The following is a 27,500-nucleotide window of genomic DNA, read 5'->3' as shown; positions in this document are numbered from 1 at the left end:
GAAGACACCGTTGCCGCCAGAAAAACGAGCCCCCCACCATGCATCGCGCGAGACAAACACCAATGCACTCACCCGCCGTAAGTCAAAGCCACAGCCGCCCGGCCTCCGGCTCCAGCCACTGTCGGCGCTTTCTCTAACGTCACCGGAAACGCGACGCTGGCGCCTCAAGAAAAAGGACAACGTCGCCATAAGTAGCGACACTTCCGGTACAAAATTTTAATCGACTTTCCCACGTGCTAAACACCCGATGCGACATTCTACGCCCTAGAGGCCCGTGGGGAGAAGGGTGTCCGGATCCCAGGAGTGTCGGGTAACGGCCAGAAGGCAGCCCGCCGTCAGAGCTTCAGAAGTGGCCGCCCTCCCTGGCGGGGCTACAGCTCTTGCCCCGCACATGGTGCCCTTCCAGTCGCGTAACTCTACGGGGTAACCCCCTCATGCAGGTGCTCTTTCGGCGCTTTCTCCCCACCTCAATGCTAATTGGGCCTGGAAAGAGGCGCGGTGACGCGTCATCAGGCAGGCGTCGAGTTTCAGGTGGTTCCGCCGAGTCCTACCGTCCCTTAGAAGAGGACGGAAAGCGCCTTGTAGGAAGCGGGAGAAGGGGTGCGGGCGGGGCTTGCTCAAAGAGCCTCCTTCCGACGTGGATCTCTCTCCGCGCCTCGGGTCCAAGTTTCCCTTGGATCGCTTAAGGTATCTTTCCCCCCACCCCGCCGCCCAGCCTGGGAAGGAAAAGGAAGGCGCCGAGGGACGTGGGTCGGCTGCGGTTAAAAGAGGCTTCTGGTATCTTCCAAGGCTGGGTGGAAATGTTTACAGCCGTGTTGGTTTCAAAGTAACACTTAGCGGTGTGCAACCTTCCGAGCTCATCAGAAGTCTTTATCAGGTCTGCCGTTTTAAAAAATTGAGGGAAGGCGAAAAGCAGGGGCCGGGGATGAACAGGGGGAAAGTGTAACATAATTAGGGAGATTTTTATACTTGGAGGCTTATGTCCACCAACTGCACAACGCTGTCTGGCTTGCATGACTGCTAGAAAGATAACATATTCATGAGACGAGAGCAGTGATGTTAATTTGATATTGTAGTAAGTTTTTTTTTTGTTTGTTTTAGAGAACAAGATAGGGATACAAGGAAAGCTGGAGGGGGTACATGGCAAATCATATATATCAAAATCATTATACATTATCAAACATAGAATGGGAAGAAAGTTCCTCTCCAACATTGTTGTTGTTAGGTGCGAAGTCGTGTCCGACCCATTGCAACCACATGGACAATGATCCTCCAGGCCTTCCCATCGTCTATGATTGGAGTCCATTTAAGCTCACAATGCTTCAAGGACTCCATCCAGCCACCTCATTCCCTGTCGTCCCCGTCTTCTTTTGCCCTCAATCACTCCCAGCATTAGGCTCTTCTCCAGGGGGTCCTTCTTTCTCATGAGGTAGCCGAAGTATTTAAGTTTCATCTGCAGGATGTAGCCTTTCTTATGGTCCAAACCAGGGGTAGTCAAACTGGCCTTCCAGATGTCCATGGACTAAAATTCCCATTAGCCCTGCCAGCAAATGTTGGCAGGGACTCATGGGAATTGTAGTCCATGGGAATCTGGATGGCTGCAGTTTGACTACCCCTGGTCTAAACTTTCACAGTGATACATTGCAACTGGGAAGACCATAGCCTTGACTAGACACACTTTCGTTGGCAGGGTGATGTCTCTGCTTTTTAGGATGCTGTCTAGATTTGCCATAGCTTTCCTCCCCAGGAGCAAGCGTCTTTTAATTTCTTTGTTGCAGTCCCCATCTGCAGTGATCTTGGATCTTGGGGGTCTCCAACATTATAATCCTCAAAACATTCTCTACAAAATACAATATGTCGTAGTTCAGCTATACTAAATTTCCAATTTAATTTCATAAGTAATGTTTTAACTACAGTATTTGCTGGCGTATAAGACTACTTCCCCCTTCAAGGATCGCTGCCTTGTTGTGGCAAGGGGGCTTGCGTAGTTCAGTGAAGCTATGAGCTATGCCGTGCAGGGCCACCCAAGACGGACAGGTCATAGCTGAGAGCTCTGACAAAAGGTGATCCACTGGAGAAGGAAATGGCAAACCACTCCAGTATCTTTGCCATGAAAACTCTATGGACAGTTCCAATAGGCATAACGATATGACGCCGGAAGATGAGCCCCTCAGGTCGGAAGGTGTCCAATATGCTACTGGGGATGAGCAGACGGCTAGTACGAGTAGCGCCAGAATGAATGAAGCGGCTGGGCCAAAGCCGAAAGGACGCTCAGTTGTGGAAGTAACTGGTGGCGAAAAGACAGTCCGATGCTGTAAAGATTTTTATTCCATAGGAACCTGGAACGTCAGATCCATGAATCAAGGCAAGCTGGACGTGGTTAAACAAGAAATGACAAGACTGAACATCGACATTTTAGGAATCAGTGAACTAAAATGGACAGGAATGGGTGAATTTAATTCAGATGACCATCGGGTATACTACTGTGGACAAGAATCTCGCAGAAGAAATGGAGTAGCCTTCATAATCAATAAGAGAGTAAGAAAAGCAGTCTTGGGATACAATCTCCAAAATGACAGAATGATCTCAGTTCGAATCCAAGGCAAACCATTCAACATCACAGTGATCCAGGTCTACGCCCCAACCACTGCTGCTGAAGAGGATGAAATCGATCAGTTCTATGAAGCCCTACAACACCTTCTAGAAGCAACGCCCAAAAATGATGTGCTTATCATCATGGGGGATTGGAATGCTAAAGTAGGAAGCCAAAAGATAACCGGGATAACAGGCAAGTTTGGCCTTGGAGTACAAAATGAAGCAGGGCACAGGCTGGTAGAATTTTGTCAAGAGAATACAATGGTCATAGCAAACACTCTTTTTCAGCAACCCAAGAGACGACTCTACACATGGACATCACCAGACGGTCAACACAGAAATCAGATTGACTATGTGCTCTGCAGCCAAAGATGGAAAAGTTCTATCCAGTCAATAAAAACAAGACCAGGAGCTGATTGTGGTTCAGATCATGAGCTTCTTGTTGCAAAATTTAGGCTTAAATTGAAGAAAGTAGGGAAAAGCACTAGGCCACTCAGGTATGAACTAAATCATATCCCCGACGAATACACAGTGGAGGTGACAAATAGATTTAAGGAATTAGATCTGATAGACAGAGTGCCTGAAGAACTATGGACGGAGGTTCGCGACATTGTACAAGAGGTAGCAACTAAAACCATCCCAAAGAAAAAGAAATGCAAGAAATCAAAATGGCTGTCTGAGGAAGCTTTACAAATAGCTAAGGAGAGAAGGGAAGTGAAAGGCAAGGGAGAAAGAGAAAGATACACCCAATTGAATGCAGAATTCCAGAGAAAAGCTAGAAGAGATAAGAATGCCTTCTTAAATGAACAGTGCAAACAAATAGAAGAAAACAATAGAATGGGGAGGACCAGAGATCTTTTCAAGAAAATTGGAGATATGAAGAGAACGTTTCATGCAAAGATGGGTATGATAAGGGACCAAAATGGTAGGGACCTCACAGAAGCAGAAGAGATTAAACAAAGGTGGCAAAATTATACAGAAGAACTATACAAGAGCGAGCTTAACATCCCTGATGACCACAGTGGGGTAGTTACTGACCTGGAGCCAGACATCCTGGAATGTGAAGTCAAATGGGCCTTAGGAAGTCTGAGCAACAATAAAGCTAGTGGTGGTGACAGCATTCCAGTTGAACTATTCAAAATCTTAAAGGACGATGCAGTAAAAGTGCTACACTCAATATGCCAGCAAATTTGGAAAACTCAACAATGGCCACAGGATTGGAAAAGGTCAGTTTACATTCCAATCCCAAAGAAGGGCAATGCCAAAGAATGTTCAAACTACCGCACCATTGCACTAATTTCTCATGCTAGCAAAGTTATGCTCAAAATCCTACAAGCTAGGCTCCAGCAATATGTGGACCGAGAACTTCCAGAAGTACAGGCAGGATTTCGAAGAGGCAGAGGAACTAGAGATCAAATTGCCAACATACGCTGGATCATGGAGAAAGCTAGGGAATACCAGAAGAACGTCTACTTCTGCTTCATTGACTATGCAAAAGCCTTTGATTGTGTGGAGCACAACAAATTGTGGCAAGTTCTTAAAGAGATGGGAATACCAGAGCATCTTATTTGTCTCTTGAGAAATTTATATGCAGGTCAAGAAGCAACAGTGAGAACTGAACATGGAATCACTGACTGGTTCAAAATTGAGAAAGGAGTTCGGCAAGGCTGTATACTGTCGCCTTGCCTATTTAACTTGTATGCAGAGCACATCATGAGAAATGCGGGATTAGAGGAGTCACAAATTGGGATCAAGATTGCAGGGAGAAATATCAACAACCTCAGATATCAGATGATACCACTCTAATGGCAGAAAGTGAAGAGGAACTAAAGAGCCTGTTGATGCGGGTGAAGGAGGAGAGTGCAAAAGTTGGCTTGAAACTCAACATCAAGAAAACAAAGATCATGGCATCCGGCCCTCTCAATTCCTGGCAAATAGAAGGGGAAGAAATGGAGATAGTGACAGATTTTATTTTCCTGGGCTCCAAGATCACTGCAGATGGGGACTGCAGCAAAGAAATTATAAGACGCTTGCTCCTGGGGAGGAAAGCTATGGCAAATCTAGACAGCATCCTAAAAAGCAGAGACATCACCCTGCCAACAAAAGTGCGTTTAGTCAAGGCTATGGTCTTCCCAGTTGCAATGTATGGCTGCGAAAGTTGGACCATAAGGAAGGCCGAGCGTCAAAGAATTGAGGCTTTTGAACTCTGGTGCTGAAGAAGACTCTTGCGAGTCCCTTGGACTGCAAGGCGAACAAACCGGTCAGTCCTAGAGGAGATCAGCCCTGACTGCTCTTTAGAAGGCCAGATCCTGAAGATGAAACTCAAATATTTCGGCCACCTCATGAGAAGGAAGGACTCCCTGGAGAAGTGCCTAATGCTGGGAGCGATCGAGGGCAAAAGAAGAAGGGGACGACAGAGAATGAGGTGGATGGATGGAGTCACTGAAGCAGTAGGTGCAAACTTAAATGGACTCCGGGGAATGGTAGAGGACAGGAAGGCCTGGAGGATCATTGTCCATGGGGTCGCGATGGGTCGGACACGACTTCGCACATAACAACAACAAAGACTACTTCCCCCCCTGAAAAACATGCCTCCAAGTGGGGGGGTCGTCTTATACGCCGGGTGCACTTCAGTTGGGTTAGACATAGCTGCCCATAGTCGCCCATAGTACTGTATTTTGAGTGGAAATGTTGGGGGGTCATCTTATACGCCGGCAAATATGGTATATGGTTTTCATAATTACTATGTATTCCATATTATGTTTCTTATTTTACACATCTGCCACAATTTCTAATATCCCCAGTTTAAAAAGAATATCTCATACTGAAAATGATATTTTTGTTAAAAATATTTTTTATATTCAAAACTTGTTATTTTAGTTCTGCATAAATAATATATTTATATGCATTACCATACATTTTAATATAATTGTTTAATTGTTTCACATTCTAGGTTTATTTCCTGCTTACATCGCTCTTTGAATTTCAAAACTGATTAATTTTTTCTCAAATAAGTTGTTAATTTTACCACTACTGTATAATCAGCAAAATTATTTTTCCATTCTATGTTTTTAAATTTGATTTGATAATTTCTGTACTGCCTTCCTAGCAGACCATCTCAGGGCTGTTTAAAACATATAATAAAATAACATTTAAACTAAAATTAGATTGTGCAACAATGTCAGTATCAATGGTGGTCAGCATTTGACTGTGCCAGGGGTTGCCAAACTGCTGGCAAGGGCTCATGGAAATTGTAGTCCATGGACCTCTGGAAAGCCACAGTTTGGGCACACCTGGAATATGCCAAACTTTAACAGACATCTGATTTCCATTTGGTTGCACAGGTGAGTCTTGCCACTATTACCAGGTACATCAACCAGAGTATATCGCTCAGCTCTCTTAGAACTAGATTGTAGTCCAGACGTGGCTTTGATGGGGGGGGGGCAGTAGTATCTGATTCACTGGCCCCAACCACAGTGAAACTGTGCTAGTTCCATCAGGGCCCGGATGTTCTCTGTGAGCTCATACTCTGCTTGATTCACCCCATCATTGCTTCCAGGCATTTGGCAAAGTTTTTGGGGGGTGAATTCGGGTGGCCATTCATCAGGAGGTAAAGCTGGGTGTCATCTGCATATTGATGTCACCCAAGCCCAAAACTCCAGATTAGCTCATGATCAACTAAGTCAAACGCTGCCATAAGATCGAGTAATACAAGCAGTGTCTACCTGCCCTGATCCAGCTGTCTCCAAACGTAATTTGTCAAGGTGACCAGCACCATTTCCACCCCTCGGCCAGGCCAGAAGCCAGAATGGAATAGGTAAAAACTGAAGCTTCATCTAGGCACGCCAGGAGTTGGTCCCTGGCAGCCCACTCAGACACCTTTCTCAAGCTAGGTTTGACATGGGGTGGTAATTGGCAGGATCTCACGGGTGTGCCAAACTTGAACAGATATCTGATTTCATTTTTTATTTTTGCACAGATAATTTTAGCTGCTGCTACTATATATTCATATATCTCTTCCCATACTTCTATAATTTGTTTGACTATGTTCCTAACAACATATTTGGAGGCTCAGGTCAAAAAGGTAGTGAGCCATTCATTTTACCACCTTCGCCAGGCTCAGCTACTAGCGCCCTATCTGTCTACGCAGGCTACCCTTGAGCCTGATCTGGAAATTACAGCTGGTGCAAAATGCAGCTACTAGGATCCTCACAGGCATATCTTGGAGGGCCCATATCCAGCCTGTGCTGAGGCAGCTGCATTGGCTACCGATTGCTGCCCGGATCACAGTATTTTGCTTTTAACCTTTAAGGCCCTCTGCGGTCTGGGACCCACATACTTGAGTGACCGCCTGGCACCCTATGCCCCTCGCAGGGCCTTGCACTCTGTGGGTACAAACTTGATGGTTATACCCGGCCCCCGGGAGGCGCATCTGGCCTCCTCCAGGGCCAGGGCTATTTAACACTGATTTGCTATTCCTCCTCGAGATAGTGGGTTGTAGTGCTGCCGCCGCTTGGATTGGTTGGGTTGGTCGGAGGGTATTGGGTTTTAGATGTATTTTATTGTACTACGGGTTTTAAGGAAGTTTTTATGATTGTGACCTGCCACGAGCCTTACGGGAGTGGCGGGATATAAATCCAATAAATAAATAAATAGTTTCCATCCAGTCATCTAACAGTTTCAACCTTATTTAAAACCATTAAAATCCCCCCGAAACATCTCATTAGAACAATTAAAAACAGAGTTAAAATATGTTCAAAACATAATTAACATCAATTAAAATGGTTAGGAAGGAAGAGGTAGATTAGGCTGTGACTAGCCCAAGATGACACAGCAAGCTTGTCTGAGATCTAAGTAATTTTGTGTAACTTTCCATGTAAACCGCCCAGAGATGTAGGGAAGGGTGGTATAAAAATCCAAATAAATAAAATAATAAATAGTCTGACACCTCTACACTGTAATACAACAGTGTGCAGTTTATGGTGTTTTGAAGAAAAAGTGAGAGTCAAGAGTGAGCTTGATTGGCATGCTAATATGTGGCTGTTTCATCTTCCTCTTTTTCTGCATCATCAGAATATCTAGATTTTATCTATATGGAGAATGTAGTTCTGGAAGATTCTACAGTGCTTGATTGTTGCCTTTTCTTCCTGTTTAGTTTCTCACATGAGAATTGTTATGTTAAGTAGGGATGTAAGGTAAGGTGTCATGACAAAATGGATGCCTGGCTGTTTTGGACTGTGGCAGTATATAGTTTCATTAGCTAAAAGGTCAGGCTTTTAAAAAAATAAACACATCTAATCTTTCTCTTTTTTCCCTTTATCTAAAAGAAAAATGAGTGGAGGGTTAGCGCCAAGCAAAAGCACTGTTTATGTGTCCAATCTTCCCTTCTCATTGACAAATAATGATTTATACAGGGTAAGTATATGCTTTAAAATTACATTATTGTTATTATTAAAGGCTATCTAATTTCATGGTTATATAACATGCACTGTGATATGCACAGTAGTGTGTGTGTGAATTTCTGGAAAACGTATTTTTGTGTTTACTTTGTTTAATTTTGATAACTGAAAATCTTTATTTTCTTGCAGATTTTTTCCAAATATGGCAAAGTGGTTAAGTAAGTGTAAATATGACATTTTTAATACTGTAATAAGCTCTGTAATAGTTTATTTTGTGTGTGTGTAATATCACAGTAATTGATAGTTGCTATCACTACCATGTTGGACCATAAGGAAGGCCGAGCGTCAAAGAATTGAGGCTTTTGAACTCTGGTGCTGGAGAAGACTCTTGCGAGTCCCTTGGACTGCAAGGCGAACAAACCAGTCAGTCCTAGAGGAGATCAGCCCTGACTGCTCTTTAGAAGGCAAGATCCTGAAGATGAAACTCAAATATTTTGGCCACCTCATGAGAAGGAAGGACTCCCTGGAGAAGAGCCTAATGCTGGGAGAGATCGAGGGCAAAAGAAGAAGGGGACGACAGAGAATGAGGTGGATGGATGGAGTCACTGAAGCAGTAGGTGCAAACTTAAATGGACTCCGGGGAATGGTAGAGGACAGAAAGGCCTGGAGGATCATTGTCCATGGGGTCGCGATGGGTCGGACACGACTTCGCACATAACAACAAATCACTACCATGATATACCCTTGAAAAACTGTAACTGATGCAGAATATCACATCATACTTCTTAGAGTGGATCAAAGATTATACTAGTGCTGGACTGGCTTCCTGTTGCATCTGAGAACAATCAAGGATGTTTTGACAGTGCAGTAATAAGAGTGCTCATCTGTGACACCACCGTTGAAATACCCACTCTCTCATTAAGCATATGTTGCCTGGGTTTTATGCTGGCTCTCCAAGCTTCGTATTGTTACCTCCATCATATGAGCATATTCGTATTTAGCAACACTTCCTCTCAATAGCAGAAGTCCCCAATGGTTGCCATGGGGTCCACTCAACTCTTTTCCTGGCACCTGCTTTTAGAAAGGGGGTAGGGCCAGGTGGTACTTCTGCCCAGCAGGGCTTCTGATTGGTCACTGGAGATTTAATTGGCAGTTAAGGTTTTTAGTAATGTTGCTTTGGCAGGAGCTGTCATCAGAGCACAAAGATTTTCACTGTGTGTCGGGAACCCGCTTGCTAACTGAAAAAACAGGGTGCCCCTTTGAAGAAAACGTCACGCCAGGCCTGGTGAACGATACAACAGGAACAAGCTTTATTTCAGCAACGTGGAGTCCGCTGGTATGGAGTAAGAGCTTCCACTGAACTCCAGGTGGAAGCTCCCTTTTATACAAAACCCACCTCCTTAGGCTGTATTGCCCCACCCAGTACTTGCGGAGGGAACATGCTGATACAATCATGACTCATGCACATATGCGAGGTTTTCCGGGGTTCCTGATGGCCCATTTTCCTGGAACAAAGGGCCATCTCCGGGCCCTTGTCAAAAGGTGGAGGGGGACATTGAGGTTCTTTAGCGGCCATTGCCACCTCAACGATCGGGTGGGGCGCCCAGCTGCCGGCTTGCCTATGATCACCATGCCCTACCTCCGTGATCGCGGGCGCCTCTGATGGCGGGGTTCGGTCCGGTTCCCAAGCCACCAAGGACCGAACCACGACATTCTGCCCCCCCAAAGGTCCATTCTCCAACCCCCCGGGACGGCCAGGATACCGCTTGTGGAAACGTTCAGTGAGTCGGGGCGCAAGGACGTCCGCTGCCCAGACCCATTCCCGGTCCCCCAAAGCGAAGTCCTTCCATTCCACGAGGTACTGCAACTTCCCCCTGTGGAGTCTAGAGTCCAGGATATCCGCCACCTCGTGGTGCTCCCCCCCCGGCAGGACCTCGGGCGCTGGCGGGGAAACCACGGGGTGCCAAACGTCACCGTCCGGAGTTTTTTTTAGAAGGCTCACGTGAAAGACGGGATGGATGTGCCGGAGGTTCTTGGGGAGCTTGAGCTTGACCGAAACTTCGTTGATCGGGGCCAAGACCTCGAAAGGCCCCAAAAACCGAGGGCCTAGCTTCTTGCTGGGCAAATTCAACCGTAGGTTCCGGGTGGAAAGGTAAACTCGATCCCCCGGTCGGATCTCTTCAGCTGGTCGTCTCTTCCGGTCGGCGTCCTCTTTCTGCGCTGCCTTGACTTTGTGGAGCTGCTCCTGCAGCGACTTCCAGCAGCTCCCGGCACGCTTCCCCCACTCGCGAAGGTCGGCCGATTCCCGGGCGGGGACCTCTCCAAGCTCCGGGAAGTGTCTCAGGTCTGTCCCGTAGACGACGGCAAAAGGCGACATCTCCGTGCTGCTGTGGTCTGCGTTGTTGTACGCGAACTCGGCCAGGGGGAGCAGGGGCACCCAGGTGTCTTGATGATAGGAACCGAAACACCGCAAGTACTGCTCCAGTACTTGATTAACCCGCTCGGTCTGCCCGTCCGTCTGGGGGTGGTAAGCGGAGCTCAGCCCTTGCTCGATGTCTAACAGGCGCAGGAAAGCTTGCCAAAACCGGGACACGAATTGTGAGCCCCGATCGGAAATCACCTTGTCCGGCAGCCCGTGCAGTCGGAACACGTGATCCAGGAACATCCGAGCCAATTGTGAAGCACTGGGGACACTGGCGCAAGGAATGAAATGGGCCTGTTTGGAAAATAGATCTACCACCACCCAGATCACCGTTTTCCCCTTGCTGGGAGGCAAGTCTGTTATAAAGTCCATGGAGATCACTGACCACGGCCGGGTCGGGACCTCGAGCGGGTGCAGCAGACCTTTCGGCTTGCCAACCCCCGGCTTGCAGGTCAGGCAGACAGGACAACCACTGACGTAAGCTTTTGTGTCCCGCCGCAGACTGGGCCACCAAAACCGCCGCCGGGCCAACTTCCAGGATTTTACGAAACCGAAGTGCCCGGCGGTCTTAGCATCGTGGCAGAGGCTGAGGGCTTCCCGTCGTAGCCCTTCCGGGACGTAGACAGCCTCCCCCCTCCGCCAGAGACCGGAGTCCAAAATCAAAGAGTCCCGGAGCTCAGCCAGCTCCTCGTCTGTCCCGTAGGCTGCCACTAGGCGGTCTCGGAGCGGGGCGGTCGCCGGGTCGGGCTCCCATTCCTCCCTGGCCCGACGCCTAGTGACGACCCCCCGTCCCAGCTGCTCCTCACCAAACACGGACCTGGTGCAGGGAGCGTACCCCTCCCCATAATGCGGCAGACGGGAGAGGGCGTCCGCGAGGAAATTCTCTTTGCCGGGGATGTGACCAAGCTTGAAATTGTACCGCGAAAAGAACTCCGCCCACCTCATCTGCTTGGCGTTCAGGGATCGCGGTTGCCGGAGCGCCTCCAGATTCTTGTGATCTGTCCAGACCTCGAACGGCTCCTCTGTTTCCTCCAGCCAATGCCGCCATTCGGTGAGGGCGAACTTAATCGCAAACGCCTCCTTCTCCCAGGTAGACCAGTTCCGCTCCGTTTCGGCGAATTTTCGTGAGAGGTAGGCCGCCGGCCTCAGCTGTCCCGCCTTGTCTCGCTGCAGGAGAACCGCCCCGGCTGCTGCGTCGCTGGCGTCGACTTGTACCACCATCGGCTGGGTTGGGTCGACGTGCAGTAGCGTGGGCTCAGACGCGAAAGCTTGCTTGAGGGCCAGGAACGCTGCCTCCGATTTCTCATTCCAGCCGAGCGCTGCGCTGGGCCGCGTGGCGCGAGGACCTCTCCCCTTGGTACCTAGCAGGTCCGTGAGGGGAGCCACTACGGAGGAGTATCTGGGGATGAAGCCTCTAAAAAAGTTAGCAAACCCCAGGAAGCTTTGTAGCTGTTTCCGGGTGCGGGGCCTTTCCCAGGCCAGCACCGCCTGCACCTTCTCGGGGTCCATAGCTATGCCCTGGGCTGAGATGCGGTAGCCCAAATAGTCCAGGGAGGGACGGTGGAATTCGCACTTAGCCAGCTTCACGTATAGGTGGTTTGCCAGCAGGCGCTTTAACACCTCCCTCACCAGGGTCACGTGCTCTTGGGGATCTTGGCTGTAGATCAGGACGTCATCCAAATAAACAACCACCCCCTGAAACAGAAGGTCCTGCAACACCTCATTAATTAGACTCATGAAAACCCCAGGTGCCCCGCTTAAACCGAACGGCATCACTTTAAATTCGAATTGTCCCAATTGACAGTTAAACGCTGTTTTCCACTCATCCCCCTCCCGGATGCATACCCGGTAGTACGCCTCCCTTAGGTCCAGCTTAGTGAACAGAGTCCCTTTGCCCAGCCGGGCCAGCAAATCCGGGATCAGCGGGAGGGGGTAAGCGTTCCCCGCTGCGATGGCGTTGAGGCCCCGGTAGTCCTGGCACAGCCGTCGGGACCCATCCTTTTTCCGGACGAACAAGACTGGAGCTCCCATGGGACTGGAAGCGGGCCGGATGAAACCTCGGGCCAGATTTTTACCCAAAAACTCCCGGAGGTCCTTGAGCTCACCCTCACTCATCTTGTAGATGCGCCCTTTGGGTAGTACCGCCCCCTCTGGGATGTTGATAGCGCAGTCCGTGCGGCGGTGTGGGGGTAGCTCGTCCGCTTCCCGCTCGCTGAAAACGGCTGCGAGGTCTCGGTACTCTGGCGGGACCTCGGGCTCTGGTATCTCCTGCTGCGCCGCCGCCGCTCCCCTGGGACGCGCCGCCGTCCTCTTGTGGCTGGAATTCTCGTGGGGGACCCGATGCCGTGCACCCACCGTCAAGTCGAACTTCAGGGTCCCCGCCCGCCAGTCCACCACGGGGTTGTGTTCCTTCAGCCAATCCAGGCCCAACACCGCCCGATATCCCGCTACGGGGACCTGGATCAGCCACCGCAGCTCTTGGTGGTCCCCTATGTGGATGGCGATAGGACCCACCTCCTCCCCGAAAGGTCCCCCCTGAATCGGGCTGCCGTCCATCTGGACGAAAACCAGGGGAACCTTCCGAATGCGCTTCGGTAGCCCCAAAGCCCGGGCTATCTGGGGGTGGACCATGCTGTGGTCGCATCCAGAGTCCAAAAGAGCCTCCCCCACCCAACTTAGTCCGTTCTCCGGGTTCCGGAGCTCTAAAATTACCACGTTCGGAGGTCGCGCCTCATGCTGTAGGGGTTTTCCCTCGCACCGCGGGACCTGCTGCCCGGCGCCGTCTACAGCAGGTCCTGGCCGTTTCCCGTCGCCTGGGCGCTTCCCGGTTCGTTGCGGAGGTCCTCTGCCCGGCGTGCCTGCTGGGGGCGTGTCGCACCTCCCCCCTGGGAGAGCCCGCGGTCCTCCCCCCCTTGCCGTTGGCACGCTGCTGCGAAATGTCCTGACCCCCCGCATTTCAGGCACAGACCTTCCCGGCGTCTCCTTTCCCGCTCGGGGTTCGGGGGTCGTTTGGGGCGAGAGTTGTCGGGGCCCGGTCTCGGCGCCTCGGCTGACCCGCCTTTGGCCTCCCGGGGGGGTGCGGCGGCCCAACCCAGGCTGGCTTCCAGCTTGGCGACCACAAAACACCACCCCTCCAGTGTAGACAGATCTTCTTCCGTCCCCTTGATCACGGCCCATTCCCTGAGCTTCGGGTTAAGGCCCTCCCGGAAGTACTCGATTTGGGTCTCCTCGTTCCAGGAGAACACCTTGCCTGCTTCCCTCCGGAAAATGTCTATATAGTCCATAACCCCCCTAGTACCCTGTCGAAGTCCCTTGATCCGACTCTTTGCCTTGTCCTCAGCCTGGGGGTCCTGGAATCGTCGGCGGAGCGCGACCACGAAGTCCTGCAGGTCCCGAGTTGCCGGGTCGCCGCGCTCGGCCAACCCTAGGTACCACTGACCCGCCTTGCCCTGGAGACACGAGGCCACCCCCCAGACCAAGTCCTCGGAGTCCTCATACCGGTCTCCATACCTCCGGGCATGCGTCAGCGCGTGGAGGAGGAACTGCGGGAGGTCGTCCGGCGTCCCGTCGAAACGCGCCTTAAGCTCTGGGGGGGAACGTTTTGGAGAGTAGTCCGACCCCCTCCGGATCCGGGATTCTCGGCGTCCGCCGTCTCGTCCTGCTCCGCTCCACCGGCTACCAACTTGCCCAACGACGCCGTGCCGCTCCCTGCCTTGCACGTCGCTCCTGCGTTGGTCCGGCTCTCGCCGCCTCGTCGGCTCACCCGCTCCCCCGAGATCCTCTGCTGTCTCGCCTCTCCGCTGGCCGTCTCGCCTACTCGGGACTGAAAACTGCTCCGGGTCGGGGTCCGGGGCCCGCTCACCAGTGCCGGGCTCGTCCTCGTCGCTGGAGACGTCCTCACTCGACGCGATCCCCTCCGCCGTTGTATTACCAGTCCCTCCGGGCCCGGCCCGAGCTTGCTCACGGGCTTCAGCTGCCTGCAAGCGCCTGGCCAAGTCCGCCATGGCCCGCCGCAGGTCCTCTAGGGATTCCTCAGGTCCTACCGGGCGAAGCGCCTGCCTCAGCTGGGTGTCCCAGGTTGGGGCCAACCCCCCAGACCTCGGCGCGCTCCCCGCCGTGCTTGGGAACCCCATGGCCCGGCGCCTTCCCTTGGCCGCCGCTGCCGAGGGTCTCGGGGTCCCGGACAGCTGCTCCTGGCCCCCCGATTTTCGGAGGAAATCTCCCGGGGACATTAAACTCATGTTCCCGGGGTTCGTGGGGGTCGAGACCGCCCCGTTGCTTGAAAACGCCATCTCTGGATCCGTCCCGATAAGCGCTCGGATGCGATGCCGACCCTGGAGTTCGGTGGGAAGCTCTTACGATGTCGGGAACCCGCTTGCTAACTGAAAAAACAGGGTGCCCCTTTGAAGAAAACGTCACGCCAGGCCTGGTGAACGATACAACAGGAACAAGCTTTATTTCAGCAACGTGGAGTCCGCTGGTATGGAGTAAGAGCTTCCACTGAACTCCAGGTGGAAGCTCCCTTTTATACAAAACCCACCTCCTTAGGCTGTATTGCCCCACCCAGTACTTGCGGAGGGAACATGCTGATACAATCATGACTCATGCACATATGCGAGGTTTTCCGGGGTTCCTGATGGCCCATTTTCCTGGAACAAAGGGCCATCTCCGGGCCCTTGTCAAAAGGTGGAGGGGGACATTGAGGTTCTTTAGCGGCCATTGCCACCTCAACGATCGGGTGGGGCGCCCAGCTGCCGGCTTGCCTATGATCACCATGCCCTACCTCCGTGATCGCGGGCGCCTCTGATGGCGGGGTTCGGTCCGGTTCCCAAGCCACCAAGGACCGAACCACGACACTGTGTGACTGAAGGAAGCAGTGTGTTTGCAAGAAAATATTTTTAAGCGTACATTCATTTTAAATCCTGTTCAGCTTCTTCCCAAAATGTTGGAAGAGTTGGTATAAGAGTTATGCATAACCTTGCTTTTTATTTTGTGGTTGGCTTCGGCTCCTGCAGCAGCCATTTTATGGTTACAGCCAGTACCCTCTGTAAGAATGGTATAAGTGCCTGCAGGCTCAAAAAGATGAGGGGCCCCTTCTCAGTAGAGTCAAATCAGTCTCTTATATTTATATCAGGGTTTTTAAAAAATTTTCCTCTCCTTTGCCACTCTGTCTTTTCCCCAAACCTATGGCAATTTTCCTCTTTTTCAAATTGTAAAGATACCGCAGGAGGGTGAAAATTGTTCCAAATGGACAGTCAAGAGAAGTTTTTTATATTTTTATATATAAGGACATATCCTGTCCTTCAGAAGCATTTGAATATAAAAGAAGCAGGGGTATGTTTGAACATCCAGAGTTCCAGTATTTCACTAAATAATTGATAGAGATAGCAATACTAATGGGTTCTCCAGAAACTGACATTGTTCCACCATATAATATGATAGAGCAGCTGAAGTGTTTCTAGCATGGTTAAGTCAGGAAGAGCATGAGATTCCAGCCTGGTTTTGAAAGTAGGGTAAGGGTACAACTATCAATAACAAAAGACTTGTGAAATATTTGATTAGTAATTAAGAATTCTATATATCAAATTTTTAGCTTCTCTGCAGACTTATCAAGGACCAATTCATCTTATCAGTATTCTGCTCTATGCTATAATAAGCACAGATTCCCAGGAGAAATCAGAATCCATAGGAAATGCCATGCAAACCACAAGTATTTTTAGTGTACAAAGTCTGGAAGAATCTCTTGCAGATTATTATTATTATTGTTATTGTTATTATTGTTATTATTATTATTATTATTATTATTATTTAATTTATATCCCGCCTCCCCCCGGAGGCTCGAGGCAGGTCACATAAAAAACAATCCCCTAAAACAATAAAAGCACAATAAAACATAATACAATTAATATAAAACTTATGACAAGAATGGCAACAAAATTCAATATAGCTAACCCAATTCCACACCCCCTAAGAAGGGAAAGGGAGGGGGCAGATGACAGACGCAACTGTCACATTTGTGAGGGGGGCTAGATCTTCTGGCTGCCCGGGCTCAACTGAAAGCCTGGTGGAAGAGCTCCGTCTTGCAGGCCCTGCGGAATGATGACAATTCCCGCAGGGCCCACAGCTCTTCCGGGAGCTCATTGCACCAGGTTGGGGCCAGGACCGAAAAGGCCCTGGCCCTAGTCGAGGCCAGGCGAGCTTCCTTGGGACCGGGAATGACCAATAGGTTAGCCCCCGCAGAGCGTAAGGCCCTGCGGGGGGCGTAGGGCGATGGGCGGTCCCTCATATACACTGGGACCAGACCACGGATGACCTTGAAGGTCAAAACCAAAACCTTGAACCTGATCCAGAAGATAACCGGTAGCCAATGCAGCTGCCTCAGCACTGGCTGGATATGTGCCCTCCAAGGTGTAGCCGTGAGGACCCTAGCAGCCGCATTTTGGATCAGTTGCAGTTTCCGGATCAAGCTCAAAGGTAGGCCAGTGTAGAGCGAGTTACAGAAATCTAATCTGGAGGTGACCGTTGCATGGATCACTGTGGCCAAGTGTTCAGAGGACAGATAGAGCGCTAGTAGCCGAGCCTGGCGGAGATGGAAAAATGCCTGGCTAGCTACCTGTTTGACCTGTGCCTCAAGTGTTAGTGAGGCATCCATGGTCACCCCCAGGTTTCTTGCCTGAGACGTGATCTTAAGTTGCGTCCCGGCCAGTGAAGGCAAGTGCGCTTCCTGGTCTGCTCCCCTACAGCCCAACCACAGGACCTCCGTTTTGGAGGGGTTGAGTTTCAGGCGACTCTACTCGAGCCATCCAGCCACTGCTTCCAAACATCTCGTGAATGGTTCCGGGGGAGAGTCCGGGCGGGCATCCATGAGGAGAAAGAGCTGAGTGTCATCAGCATACTGATGGCAACCCAGCCCATAACTCCGCACCAGTTGAGCCACAAGGGAGCCGGTAAGGGCCCGATAATTCCTCTCCCACAGCTACCCTCTGTGTCTGGTTTTGGAGGAAGGAGCGTATCCAGCACAAGGCTGTACCCCTTATCCCCGTACCGGCGAGACGGCTCGCTAGCAGCTTGTGATCGACCACGTCAAACGCGGCCGACAGATCTAAAGGAACTAGCACAGCAGAGCCGCCTCGGTCAAGCTGGTGACGGAAGTCATCCAACAAGGAGACCAACACCATCTCAACCCTGTGACCAGGACGGAAGCCAGACTGGTATGGATCGAGCGCCGAAGTATCTTCCAGGAACGCTAGGAGCTGGTCCGCCGCAGCCCTTTCCACCACCTTACCCAGGAACGCTAAGTGTGCTACCGGGCGGTAGCTTGCGGGATCATGCGGGTCCAGAGAGGGTTTCTTGAGGAGAGGGCACACCACTGCCTCCCTCAACGCCTCAGGAAACTCCCCCGACTGGAGAGAGCAGTTGACGATGTCCCTGAGATTATGCTCTAGGGATTAAATCTCATCTCTTTTCCTGATGTCAAAAATGAAGAATCATACTAGAATCATAGAATCATAGAGTTGGAAGGAGCACACAGGCCATCTAGTCCAACCCCCTGCTCAACGCAGGATCAGCCCAAAGCATCCTAAAGCATCCAAGAAAAGTGTGTATCCAACCTTTGCTTGAAAACTGCCAGTGAGGGGGAGCTCACCACCTCCTTAGGCAGCCTATTCCACTGCTGAACTACTCTGACTGAAAATTTTTTCCCTAATATCTAGCCTACATAATGTTGTATGTATTTATTTATACTTCAATTTATAGGCCACCCCTTTCCTTGTGGTTTATTACAAAATAAGTTAAAAACCAGTATAATAGTTTACAAATTTAAAATACATTAAAACAATCCATGTACCTCACCCCTATCCTCAATACCTGGAAGCGAGATGTATTGCAGTTGACCAAACATAGTGGAGGAGTAATGGAGGGTCTGACTATGGGCCCAACATTAATCGCAGTGGTGGTCCTTGGCCTCAACCAAATGCCTGGTAGAAGAGTGCCATCTTGGAAGCCCTCCAGAATATGGGAAGCTCTGTAAGGGCTTGTACTTAAACTATCAACTCATTCCACCAGACTGAGGTCAGGGCCAAAAATGGTCTGGCCCTGGTCAAGGCCAAGCACACCTCTCTGGAGCCAGGGACAATCAGCAAGTTGGTATTTGCTGAACGGAGAGCTCTCCAGGGGACATATTTGGAGAGACAGTCCCTCAGGTGTGCAGGTCCCAGGCTGTGTAAGGCCTTAAAGGTCAAAAACAGCACCTTAAACCTGATCTGGATTCAATCGACAACCAGTACAGCTGTTGAAGAACTGGTCATATATGCAGCCACTGAGCGGGGGTCCTTTATAGTATCGATCCCCAACCTGTGGGCCGTGGACCACATGTGGTCCTTCGACTAATTGGGGGTGGGCCCCGAAGGACGCCTTCTCCCGCCCCCCCCCGGCCCTTTATTTCATCCCCCCCAGCCCTTTACAACACACTTCATTGTTGTGGCATGTCTGTATCTTATTTTGAAGGGATGTTTAAACATTACCATAGCGATCAGAGAGCGCTAGGGCAGTGGTAGAGAGTAGAGGAGTAAACTACCCCCCCCCCACCGGGCCTCAGTAAAAGGCGTTGAGTGGTCCCCGGTAAGTGGTCCCCGGCGTTGAGTGGTCCCCGGTGATAAAAAGGTTGGGGACCACTGCTTTATAGGACCTGTGCAACTGCATTATAGACCAACTATAACTTCTGCCTGCATAGAGCGAGTTACAGTAGTCTAGCCTGGAAGTGACTGTCACATGGTTAATTGTGGCTAAGTATTCCAGGGCGAGGTATGACGCTAGTAGCTTCACCTGGTGTAGATGGAAAAAAGCCTGGTGTGATGCTTTGGTGACCTGTGCCTCCATAGTAAGGAGGCATGAAAGATCACACCCAAGTTCCTGACTGTCTCTGTAGTCTGCAAGTGCACTCTGTCATGTCAAGGGAGGCACACTTCCGCATCAGGCCCCTTCCTTCCCAGCCATCTTCAGGGGATTGAGCTTCAGGTGGCTCTGCTGAATCCATTCCATCATGACCTCCAGGCATTTGGCCAAAGAATCAGGGGTGTAATTTGGCTCATGAGCAGATAGAGCTGGGTATCATCCCCATATTGGTGACAGCCCTGCCCATTCTTCTGAACAAGTTGACCTAGAGGGTACATAAAGATATTAAATGGAGTTTGAAATGTTGCAACTGCTCTTTCCTGATTGTAACCTTCTGTCCCTGACCTTGGAGGAAGGAAACCAGTCGATGAAGGGCTGACCACCTTATCTCTGTGTTGGTGAGGCAGTGAGCTAGAAGCTCATGAGCTACTAGGCTGAGCACTGTCTAATGGTACCAGCAGCGCCAACCCACTTCAATCTAGTTGTCTTCAGAGGTCATCTGTCAGAGCGATCAATGCTGTTTCCACCCTGTGGCTGGGCTGGAAGATGGACTGGAATTGGTCCACTACTGAAGCTTCCTCCAGGTACTCCTTTAGTTTGTCCGCAGCTGCCCACTCCACCACCTTCCCCAGAAATGCTAGGTGCAAAATGGTGCAGTTGTTTGCGGGGTCCTGCGGTTCTAGAGTTGGTTCCTTCAACAGATGTCATACCACTGCCTCCTTCAGCCCACTTGGGAACATTCCTTTTAGTAGGGACCGGTTGATTATATCTGGAAGGGGCCTCCTAATCCTCTTATTGCCCATTTTAAGTAACCACAAGAGGCAGGGATCAAGTGGGTCAGCCTCATCGAAGCAAGGAGCCTACTGTGCCATCAAATCATATAAATCATATAAACACTTAGGATCTATTTCTTTTTAAAAATAAAGGTATCCTTGGAGACCTAGCTAGAAAGGAAATGGTTTTTGGTTTGGCAAAAGATGCAAACCCCCTCCCTTAAAGACATTTTAAATGGGCTATGAGGTCTGTCAAGTGGCATTCAGAGGAAGAAAGTGAGTTCCGCATCCACATTTCATTTCAGAGCAGTGTTTCTGAACAGGAGTGGATTTTTTTTTATTATTGTAATGTTATGAGTGAGAGTGGAAAGATCAAGTTTGCATTATGAATAGATTACAGTATATATGCTGGTAATCTTTCCTATTTCAGTGTTGTCAGCTGTTTTGCATGCAGATGCCCTTAAGTTCAGTAGCAATTAAGTCTTTATAGCTTCAAGGGACCTTTTTTAGTAGCACTTTTTAAAAGATGTTTCACTATCGTTCCATGATGTAATGAAGACTGAGTTAGACTTTACTTTTCATAATAGGTAAAGGTAAAGGTATCCCCTGTGCAAGCACCGAGTCATGTCTGACCCTTGGGGTGACGCCCTCTAGTGTTTTCATAATACATGAACTGTATTTTTTTTCTTTGTCAATAAAACTGGTGGCCTACCTCAGAACATAAATATTTCTTGAATAATGATAATGTAGCATTTTCCCCATACTAATCCTTTGGTTGCACTTACTTTCAGAGTTACGATTATGAAGGACAAAGACACGCGGAAAAGTAAAGGAGTTGCGTTTATTTTATTCTTGGATAAAGAATCAGCACAAAACTGTTCTCGGGCACTTAACAATAAGCAAGTAAGTGTCCATTGTTTGTTCAAAGGACGTTTTCAGTACATTTGTAAACTTATGACTGTATCTATCATCTCATTTAGCTCTTCGGAAGAGTAATCAAAGCAAGTATTGCCATTGATAATGGGAGAGCTGCAGAATTCATCCGCAGGCGAAACTACTATGACAAATCAAAATGTTATGAATGTGGGGTAAGTAATTGTATGCTACTCGAGCAGAAATTGTTAATGTTGGGTTCTCTTACCTATAACATGGTACAATCCCCAAAGCATTTCTTTATATTCTATTTATATTCTATTTATAAATAAGTGCAAGAATTATTTTTAGTTCTGAAAAGACAGCAAATAACATCAATCCTAATTAACTATACAGTCGCTATTCAGATTTTAGTCCCTTGGAAATTCAGAAATTTGATAAAAAGGGCTCTGCTTCTTTTTCCCCACTGTGATTATAAAATTAAAAAAAAATCTTGCCTTTCAATCTGGCATTCTTTCTGGTACATTCTGCTCTTACAAATGCTATATTGTACATTCCAGTGAACAAGTAACTTACAACAGATGCGTTGTCACTGTATACAACAGACAAAAGGTTGCAAGTGTTTTGAGTTCTGTATGTTACTTTTGGGAAGGGGTGAAAATAAGTTATTTCAAGGAATGATCTACTTCAATCTTACATATATATATATAAACCTTTATTGGCATAACAATAAGAGGCAAGTACAGCCAAGCAGGGTAAAATTATAATAGATTAAAATAAGCTAATATTATAGACCCATTGTCGTGCCTCTGCAATAGGCTAGCTCGCCCCTTCGTCAGGTCAAGGAATGCGTTGTTGTTAGTTACTTCAATCAATTGTTCTTGTGCAAAGCCCCCAAGTTTAGATGACCCCCTGACTATCCATATTCATTGTTGTTTATAGTTATATATGTTCATATTGTTATACATGTCACAAATGTACTTGTTCTACTGTTACATGTACATCACTTTGAGATATCACAGGGAGAGCCAGTATATAAATTAAATGAATAAATAAATGTTTGTTTTGTTTTATTCTGTTACCTGACCTGAGGCAACCAAGAAGGATGGGATATAAAAATAAATGTACTATTATTGTCAAACTGTACTTTAACCCATCTCATGATAATGCTTCAGTTTAAAGGGAATTTTCCGTGAATAAGTGAATGTTAATAGAGAATTTGCAAGAAGAAACTCTTGTCTGTCAATACCAGGTGTATGATGTTGTCTTGAGTTTTGGAGAAATGAAATCCATTGTAACCGATAGGAGTATGTTACAGTCAGACAGGCATGGTTACACACAATACACAGTACCTGGTTAAATGCCATAAGCAACAAGGTAAAATGGGGGGGGGGGGAGAAGAGAAATTAAATACCTTGAAAAAAGGACCGAGAAGCCAAAATGAAAAAAGCTAAGAGAGCTGCAAAACTCTGAAAGTCATAGCTTCATCATTCTTTGATCTTTTTTTTTTTTAATAATTGTTCCAATTTCTAACTTGGTCTTTAATTACACTTTTGGAATTGTTTTATATTGTGACTTCAAATAAGCCATTTTAAGTATAGTTTTGAAACAAATAAAAATGTTCATTTTTTAATGTTTAGATGAGGATACATATACTGAAGTTCCATCTTCATGTAGCTTTAGTGCTGTTTCAAAATAGGTTTGTTTAGACAGTATTTAAAGTTCATATTGAAGTTTTTACCTTGACAAATGTTTTTGTATTTCAGTACTTGCATTCTTTTAAGACATTTAATAAAACTTTTATTTAATATAATATAACCTATGAATTTTAAAACTAATAAAAACAGACTTCGGATAGTTTTTGAATGGTGGTCAGGGATATTATCAAAAATCGGTTAGGAGAATTAAGAATTTTTAAAATTCATAATTGGGCTTATGTTACCACCCCTCCTGGCAAGCCAGCTCGAGGCAGTTAAAACTGCCCAATTGGAATTGGGCTGAGATGGTTAGGGAGGGTGTGCGGTATTTTTTTAAGGCTATGAATTGCTTATGTTTTATTGTATTTTTATGCCTGATATAAGCTGCTGTGGGCCAGCTGGACTGGGAGCTACAGCATAAAAGTGAGATAAAAAATTATAATAGGGTAGCTCTTATCTTAATGAAATTGGGACCACATTGGTCTGCAGAAGAATTCTAAGAACAAAAGTTGCACGGGGTCCAATTAAATAGTTTTGGAGAACTCAAAAGATTGTAGACTGTTTTGTTATTTTAGTTGGTCATCATAAAAAGGGTTTCAAAACTTTTGGCTGTGCAACTTTGTTCTAAACCAGTGCTTTTACTTAGAAAAGTGAAACCTTTCTGCTTTATCCTAATCAACTTGAGATGTTTATTTGAATGTTGATACTGAAAGCTACTTTGCTCTTTTTGTGATGCATTTTCTCATGTAAAGCAAACTTCATTTCCTTCCCCCCCCCCAAGGAAACAGGACACTTAAGTTATGCTTGTCCTAAAAACACCCTAGGAGAACGTGAGCCACCCAAAAAGAAGGAAAAGAAGAAGAGGAAGAAAGCTTTTGAGATAGAAGAAGAAATGTAAGTGCATTGATTACACATAAGCAGCTTTTTTACTCTTTTGTCTAAATGCCTAGAAGTTGAAATTCATGTAACTTGGTTTGTTCTCTGTTCTATGCTGCTCAGTGAAGACCTGGAAGAAAGTGAAGATGAAGGAGAGGACCCTGCCCTTGATAGCCTCAGCCAAGCTATAGCTTTCCAGGTACCAAAATATGCTGTTTTTTGTATAATGGCTGCCATTATTTTGTTTTTAAAGTAAAGGCATCTGCAGAGTTTCAGAATTTATAAAAGTGAATTGTTCTGCCTCTTCCTATTTGGAATGATCAATGTTGACATTATCTAATCCAAACTCCTGTACCAATCTAATGACATATAATGTGTATATAAAATGAAGATGCCTAGGAATGTGCATGACAGCTCACCTGGCAGGACTTTTTGGTACCCAATCCTAGATGCATCTTCTTATGTGCATAATGAAGCAGCATTATGCTTTTATTTACTTCAGTTATACTTAACATTTGTCCCCAATGGGGATCCAGAGTGGCTTACATCATTCTTCTCCATTTCTTCCTCACAAGAACCCTGTGAGGTAGGATGTTGTTGTTGTCAGTTGTGAAGTCGTGTCCGACCCATCGCGACTCCCATAGACAATGATCCTCCAGGCCTTCCTGTACTCTACCATTCCCCGGAGTCCATTTAAGTTTGCACCTACTGCTTCAGTGACTCCATCCAGCCACCTCATTCTCTGTCGTCCCCTTCTTCTTTTGCCCTCGATCGCTCCCAGCATTAGGCTCTTCTCCAGGGAGTCCTTCCTTCTCATGAGGTGGCCAAAGTATTTGATCTTCAGGATCTGGCCTTCTAAAGAGCAGTCAGGGCTGATCTCCTCTAGGGGCTTGCAAGAGTCTTCTCCAGCACCAGAGTTCAAAAGCGTCAGTTCTTTGACGCTTGGCCTTCCTTATGGTCCAACTCTCACAGCCATACATTGCAACTGGGAAGACCATAGCCTTGACTAGACACACTTTTGTTGGCAGGGTGATGTCTCTGTTTTTTAGGATGCTGTCTAGATTTACCATAGCTTTCCTTCCCAGGAACAAGTGACTTTTAATTTCTTTGCTGCAGTCCTCATCTGCAGTGATCTTGGAGCCCAGGAAAATAAAATCTGTCACTACCTCCATTTCTATGACTGGTCCCCCAGCAAGCTTCCATGGCAGAGTGGGAATTAAAACCTGAGTTTCCCAGATCTGTTGTAGTTGAAAATACAATGGGTGCTAGCATGGTTAGAGGGTGGAGTATGATGGTCTGCAGTCTTGGGTTTGAAGGAAGGAATGGAAGGAAGGGAGGGAGGAAGAAGGGAAGAAAGAAAGGGTAGGAAGGAGAAAGAAGGGGAGCGAAAAAGGGATGGAAGGGAGGCAGGGAGCTCCCGGGGCCATCAGCATTGCACAGAAATGGTGGCGCAGCCAGGAGCGGATCGAGCAAAGGGGTTCTTCGGTATGGCACCAAGCAAGCTCGTTAGGGACTTGGGGTGGGGGGTGGGTGGGAGAAGGCTCTGTCCTGGGCCCCCACAAGCAGATCAGGCCAACAAAGGCAAGCGGTGTCTGCATCTTGGTCGACTGGCTCTCTAATGCGTCAAAAAGCAAGTGGGTGATTAATGTGGGGGTGGGAGAGCCTCATGGTGGGGCTCCGCAAGCAGACCAGGCTTGTGTGCCTGGTGAGGGCATGCCTGGCAGCCCCCCCCCCCACGAAGTTAGGCGGCAGTGGCACTGGGAAGCATCATGGTGAGGCGGGTAGAGGCTTGCACGGAAATGTAAGTGGGTGGGTTGCAGTGGGGAAGGGGCCCATTCCAGGTCCCCCCCAAGCAGATCTGGCTGGGGCAGTGGGGGTAGCGGGAAGGGAGTTTGTCTGTGGGGAAGGCGGCAGGGCCATGGAGCAGCGGGGTGGGGGCTGTGGGGGCCGACTCTTCTTGTGGAAGCGTGGCTGTGGCTGCTGAGGGAGGCAGTGGGCTGGCTGCAGGCCTCGCTCCCCGGTGGCGGTCGCAGAGGGCGGTGGCCGTAGAGGTCTGGAGGCTGGGGGGGGGGGTTGTAGGTTGCTCATGGGTTCTCTCGGCGGCTGCGCAGCCTGTTTCTGGGCAGCACCATTGCGGCCAGCATTAGTTGGCCACTGCAGGCAGCTCCTCGGTAGAGCGGTGGGGCAATGGATAGGCTACTGCCTGCCAGCAAGGCTTGTCTGCGGCCAGTCTGCCAGGGAGGGAAGTTTAATTGGCCTGTATTGGAGCTCAGACACCCCGGATACGCTCCTCCCACAGGGGTTTTCACAAATATAAACAGGAACTATGGATGGATATGGATGAAGCAGCATTATGTTTTTACTAGCTTCAAAGACCATTTAAAATAAATGGGCTTTGAAACGGGACGGTGCACGGGGGGAAAGAGGGTGGGGGGCAAGGCAGAGGGCCTGTAGGTCTGGTCGGGTGGGGGGGAAGAGTTGCATGTGGACATGGAGGGGGGAAGAAGCGGCGGTGGAGTCCCTGTGAGGTAAGTTAGGCAGACAGTATATGACTGGCCCATGATTCCCCAGCAAGCCTCCATGGCAGAGTGGGAATTCAAACCTGAGTCTCCCAGATCCTAGTGTAACATTCTAGTTACTATGCCACATTGGCGCTCTGACCAGTTCAGTATTATCTACTCTAACTGGCTCACCAGAGTCTCAAGTAGAGGTCTCTCACATCACCTACTACAAGACCCTTTTAACTGGAGGTGGCAGAGACTGACACCAGGACCTTATGCATGCAAAGTAGATGCTATGCCACTTAGCCACAGCCCTTACCTTCAGGGGGTAGAAGTACTATCTATCTGCTCAACAGAATCTTTGGACCCAAGCAATTACCATCAGGGAAATTACTCAGTAAAAATAGTTTTATGCACTCCTTCTGCTTGTCTTCAGATATTAGATATTAGCTATGCCTGTGCACCTGTGCTTTCAGGCATATTGATATGCCAGTGTAAAGGAAATGGTACATTTCATACTCTTAAACTATTTGTCATCATTGATTCATCTTGTATTGAAAAGATTGACTTTTCATTGTCAGAAGAAATTTCCTTCAACCTAGTTTCATTATGTATTTGCATTGTAATTGACAGTGCTTTTATTCTTTACTGACTACTTCAAACCTGCACCCTGTTAATGTCACTATTTATGGATTTATTGGTTGATATGCTGTGTTTGGAGGGTTATGCAGTGATAGAGGGCATGGCACCTTCTCCTGGTAGTTTAGATGAAAGTCTGTATTTTAGATAATCAAGGACTAGGGAATAAAGAAATAGTAAATGAGCACTACTTTCCAATCTTTTAGTACTTCAGATCATTGCTCCCTATAATCCTTCCAAGAAGCCAATGAATACGAGTTGAGACCCGATATTGCATACAAAATGTACACACTTACCATTCAAGTTGTGCTATTAAATTATACAAGTGACTAGTTTCTCACTGTAGTTATGCCACAAACAATGTATTACAAAATGTCTGGCTGCCTCCAGTTTTCTTGTTTTATATAAATGTATTACAGCAAGCGAAAATCGAAGAAGAGCAGCAAAGATCAATGCAGACTGCAGGAGAGCCTTCGACATCTGACTCAAGGCGTCCCCGCATCAAAAAAAGTGCTTATTTCAGTGATGAAGAAGAACTTAGTGATTAATTAACTTTTATATATTGTGTACATTTGTAAAATGTAGATTTGTATCCTGTAGAAAGACTGTGTTTCAGCCAAAGTGAGTAGCTGCTATAACTTGCCCGCTGATGTAAATAAAAGGTATAATATATTGAGAACACCAAATATTTCTGTAATTATGAATGCATCATTAAAAATGCAGTATTTTCATGGTCATTGTAACCATCTTTAAAAACAATGTTAACATTTCCTGGTTGATCTTCAGACATATTTTAATTTTTTAATATAAATAAATGTTTGCAGTCTCTTAAA

General features: G+C 47.9%; 2 protein-coding genes across 8 annotated transcripts in view; one reads left to right on the top strand and one right to left on the bottom strand.

Annotated features, from left to right (window-relative positions):
* PPHLN1 (periphilin 1) overlaps nt 1-182 on the bottom strand; it is a 38,506-nt gene extending 38,324 nt beyond the window's left edge. For 3 of the 4 annotated variants that reach the window (XM_077338581.1, XM_077338585.1, XM_077338584.1), the window contains exon 1: nt 73-182. The gene's annotated coding sequence lies outside the window, so the exon portion shown is untranslated. The remainder of the gene's footprint in view (nt 1-72) is intronic. The other variant, XM_077338589.1, reaches the window with a different exon arrangement.
* Nucleotides 57-27,500, top strand: ZCRB1 (zinc finger CCHC-type and RNA binding motif containing 1). Of its 4 annotated transcripts, none has more exons than XM_077338597.1 (8): nt 57-206; nt 7,923-8,010; nt 8,184-8,212; nt 20,873-20,984; nt 21,062-21,169; nt 23,433-23,545; nt 23,651-23,726; nt 27,087-27,500. In XM_077338597.1, the coding sequence occupies exons 2-8, from the start codon at nt 7,927-7,929 to the stop codon at nt 27,213-27,215; spliced, it is 651 nt and encodes a 216-aa protein (XP_077194712.1). In that variant the 5' UTR covers nt 57-206; nt 7,923-7,926; the 3' UTR covers nt 27,216-27,500. The 4 variants fall into 4 exon arrangements, with proteins under 4 accessions (XP_077194712.1, XP_077194711.1, XP_077194713.1 ...); XM_077338596.1 differs by lacking the exon at nt 57-206 and adding an exon at nt 251-440; XM_077338598.1 differs by lacking the exon at nt 57-206 and adding an exon at nt 528-687.

The sequence above is a fragment of the Paroedura picta genome, chromosome 5 (assembly GCF_049243985.1).
Source record: "Paroedura picta isolate Pp20150507F chromosome 5, Ppicta_v3.0, whole genome shotgun sequence".
NCBI classification, from domain to species: Eukaryota; Metazoa; Chordata; class Lepidosauria; order Squamata; family Gekkonidae; genus Paroedura; species Paroedura picta.
The sequence above is the reverse complement of the archived record's forward strand: the minus strand, read 5'-3'. Positions and strand labels throughout refer to the sequence as shown.

Bases quoted from the DNA above. Each gene is read 5' to 3' on its own strand.
- ZCRB1 (XM_077338597.1), top strand. From the start codon at position 7,927: ATGAGTGGAGGGTTAGCGCCAAGCAAAAGCACTGTTTATGTGTCCAAT. The intron at 20,985-21,061 runs GTAAGTGTCCAT...CATCTCATTTAG, and splicing joins GGGCACTTAACAATAAGCAA to CTCTTCGGAAGAGTAATCAA. The intron at 21,170-23,432 runs GTAAGTAATTGT...CCCCCCCCCAAG, and splicing joins CAAAATGTTATGAATGTGGG to GAAACAGGACACTTAAGTTA.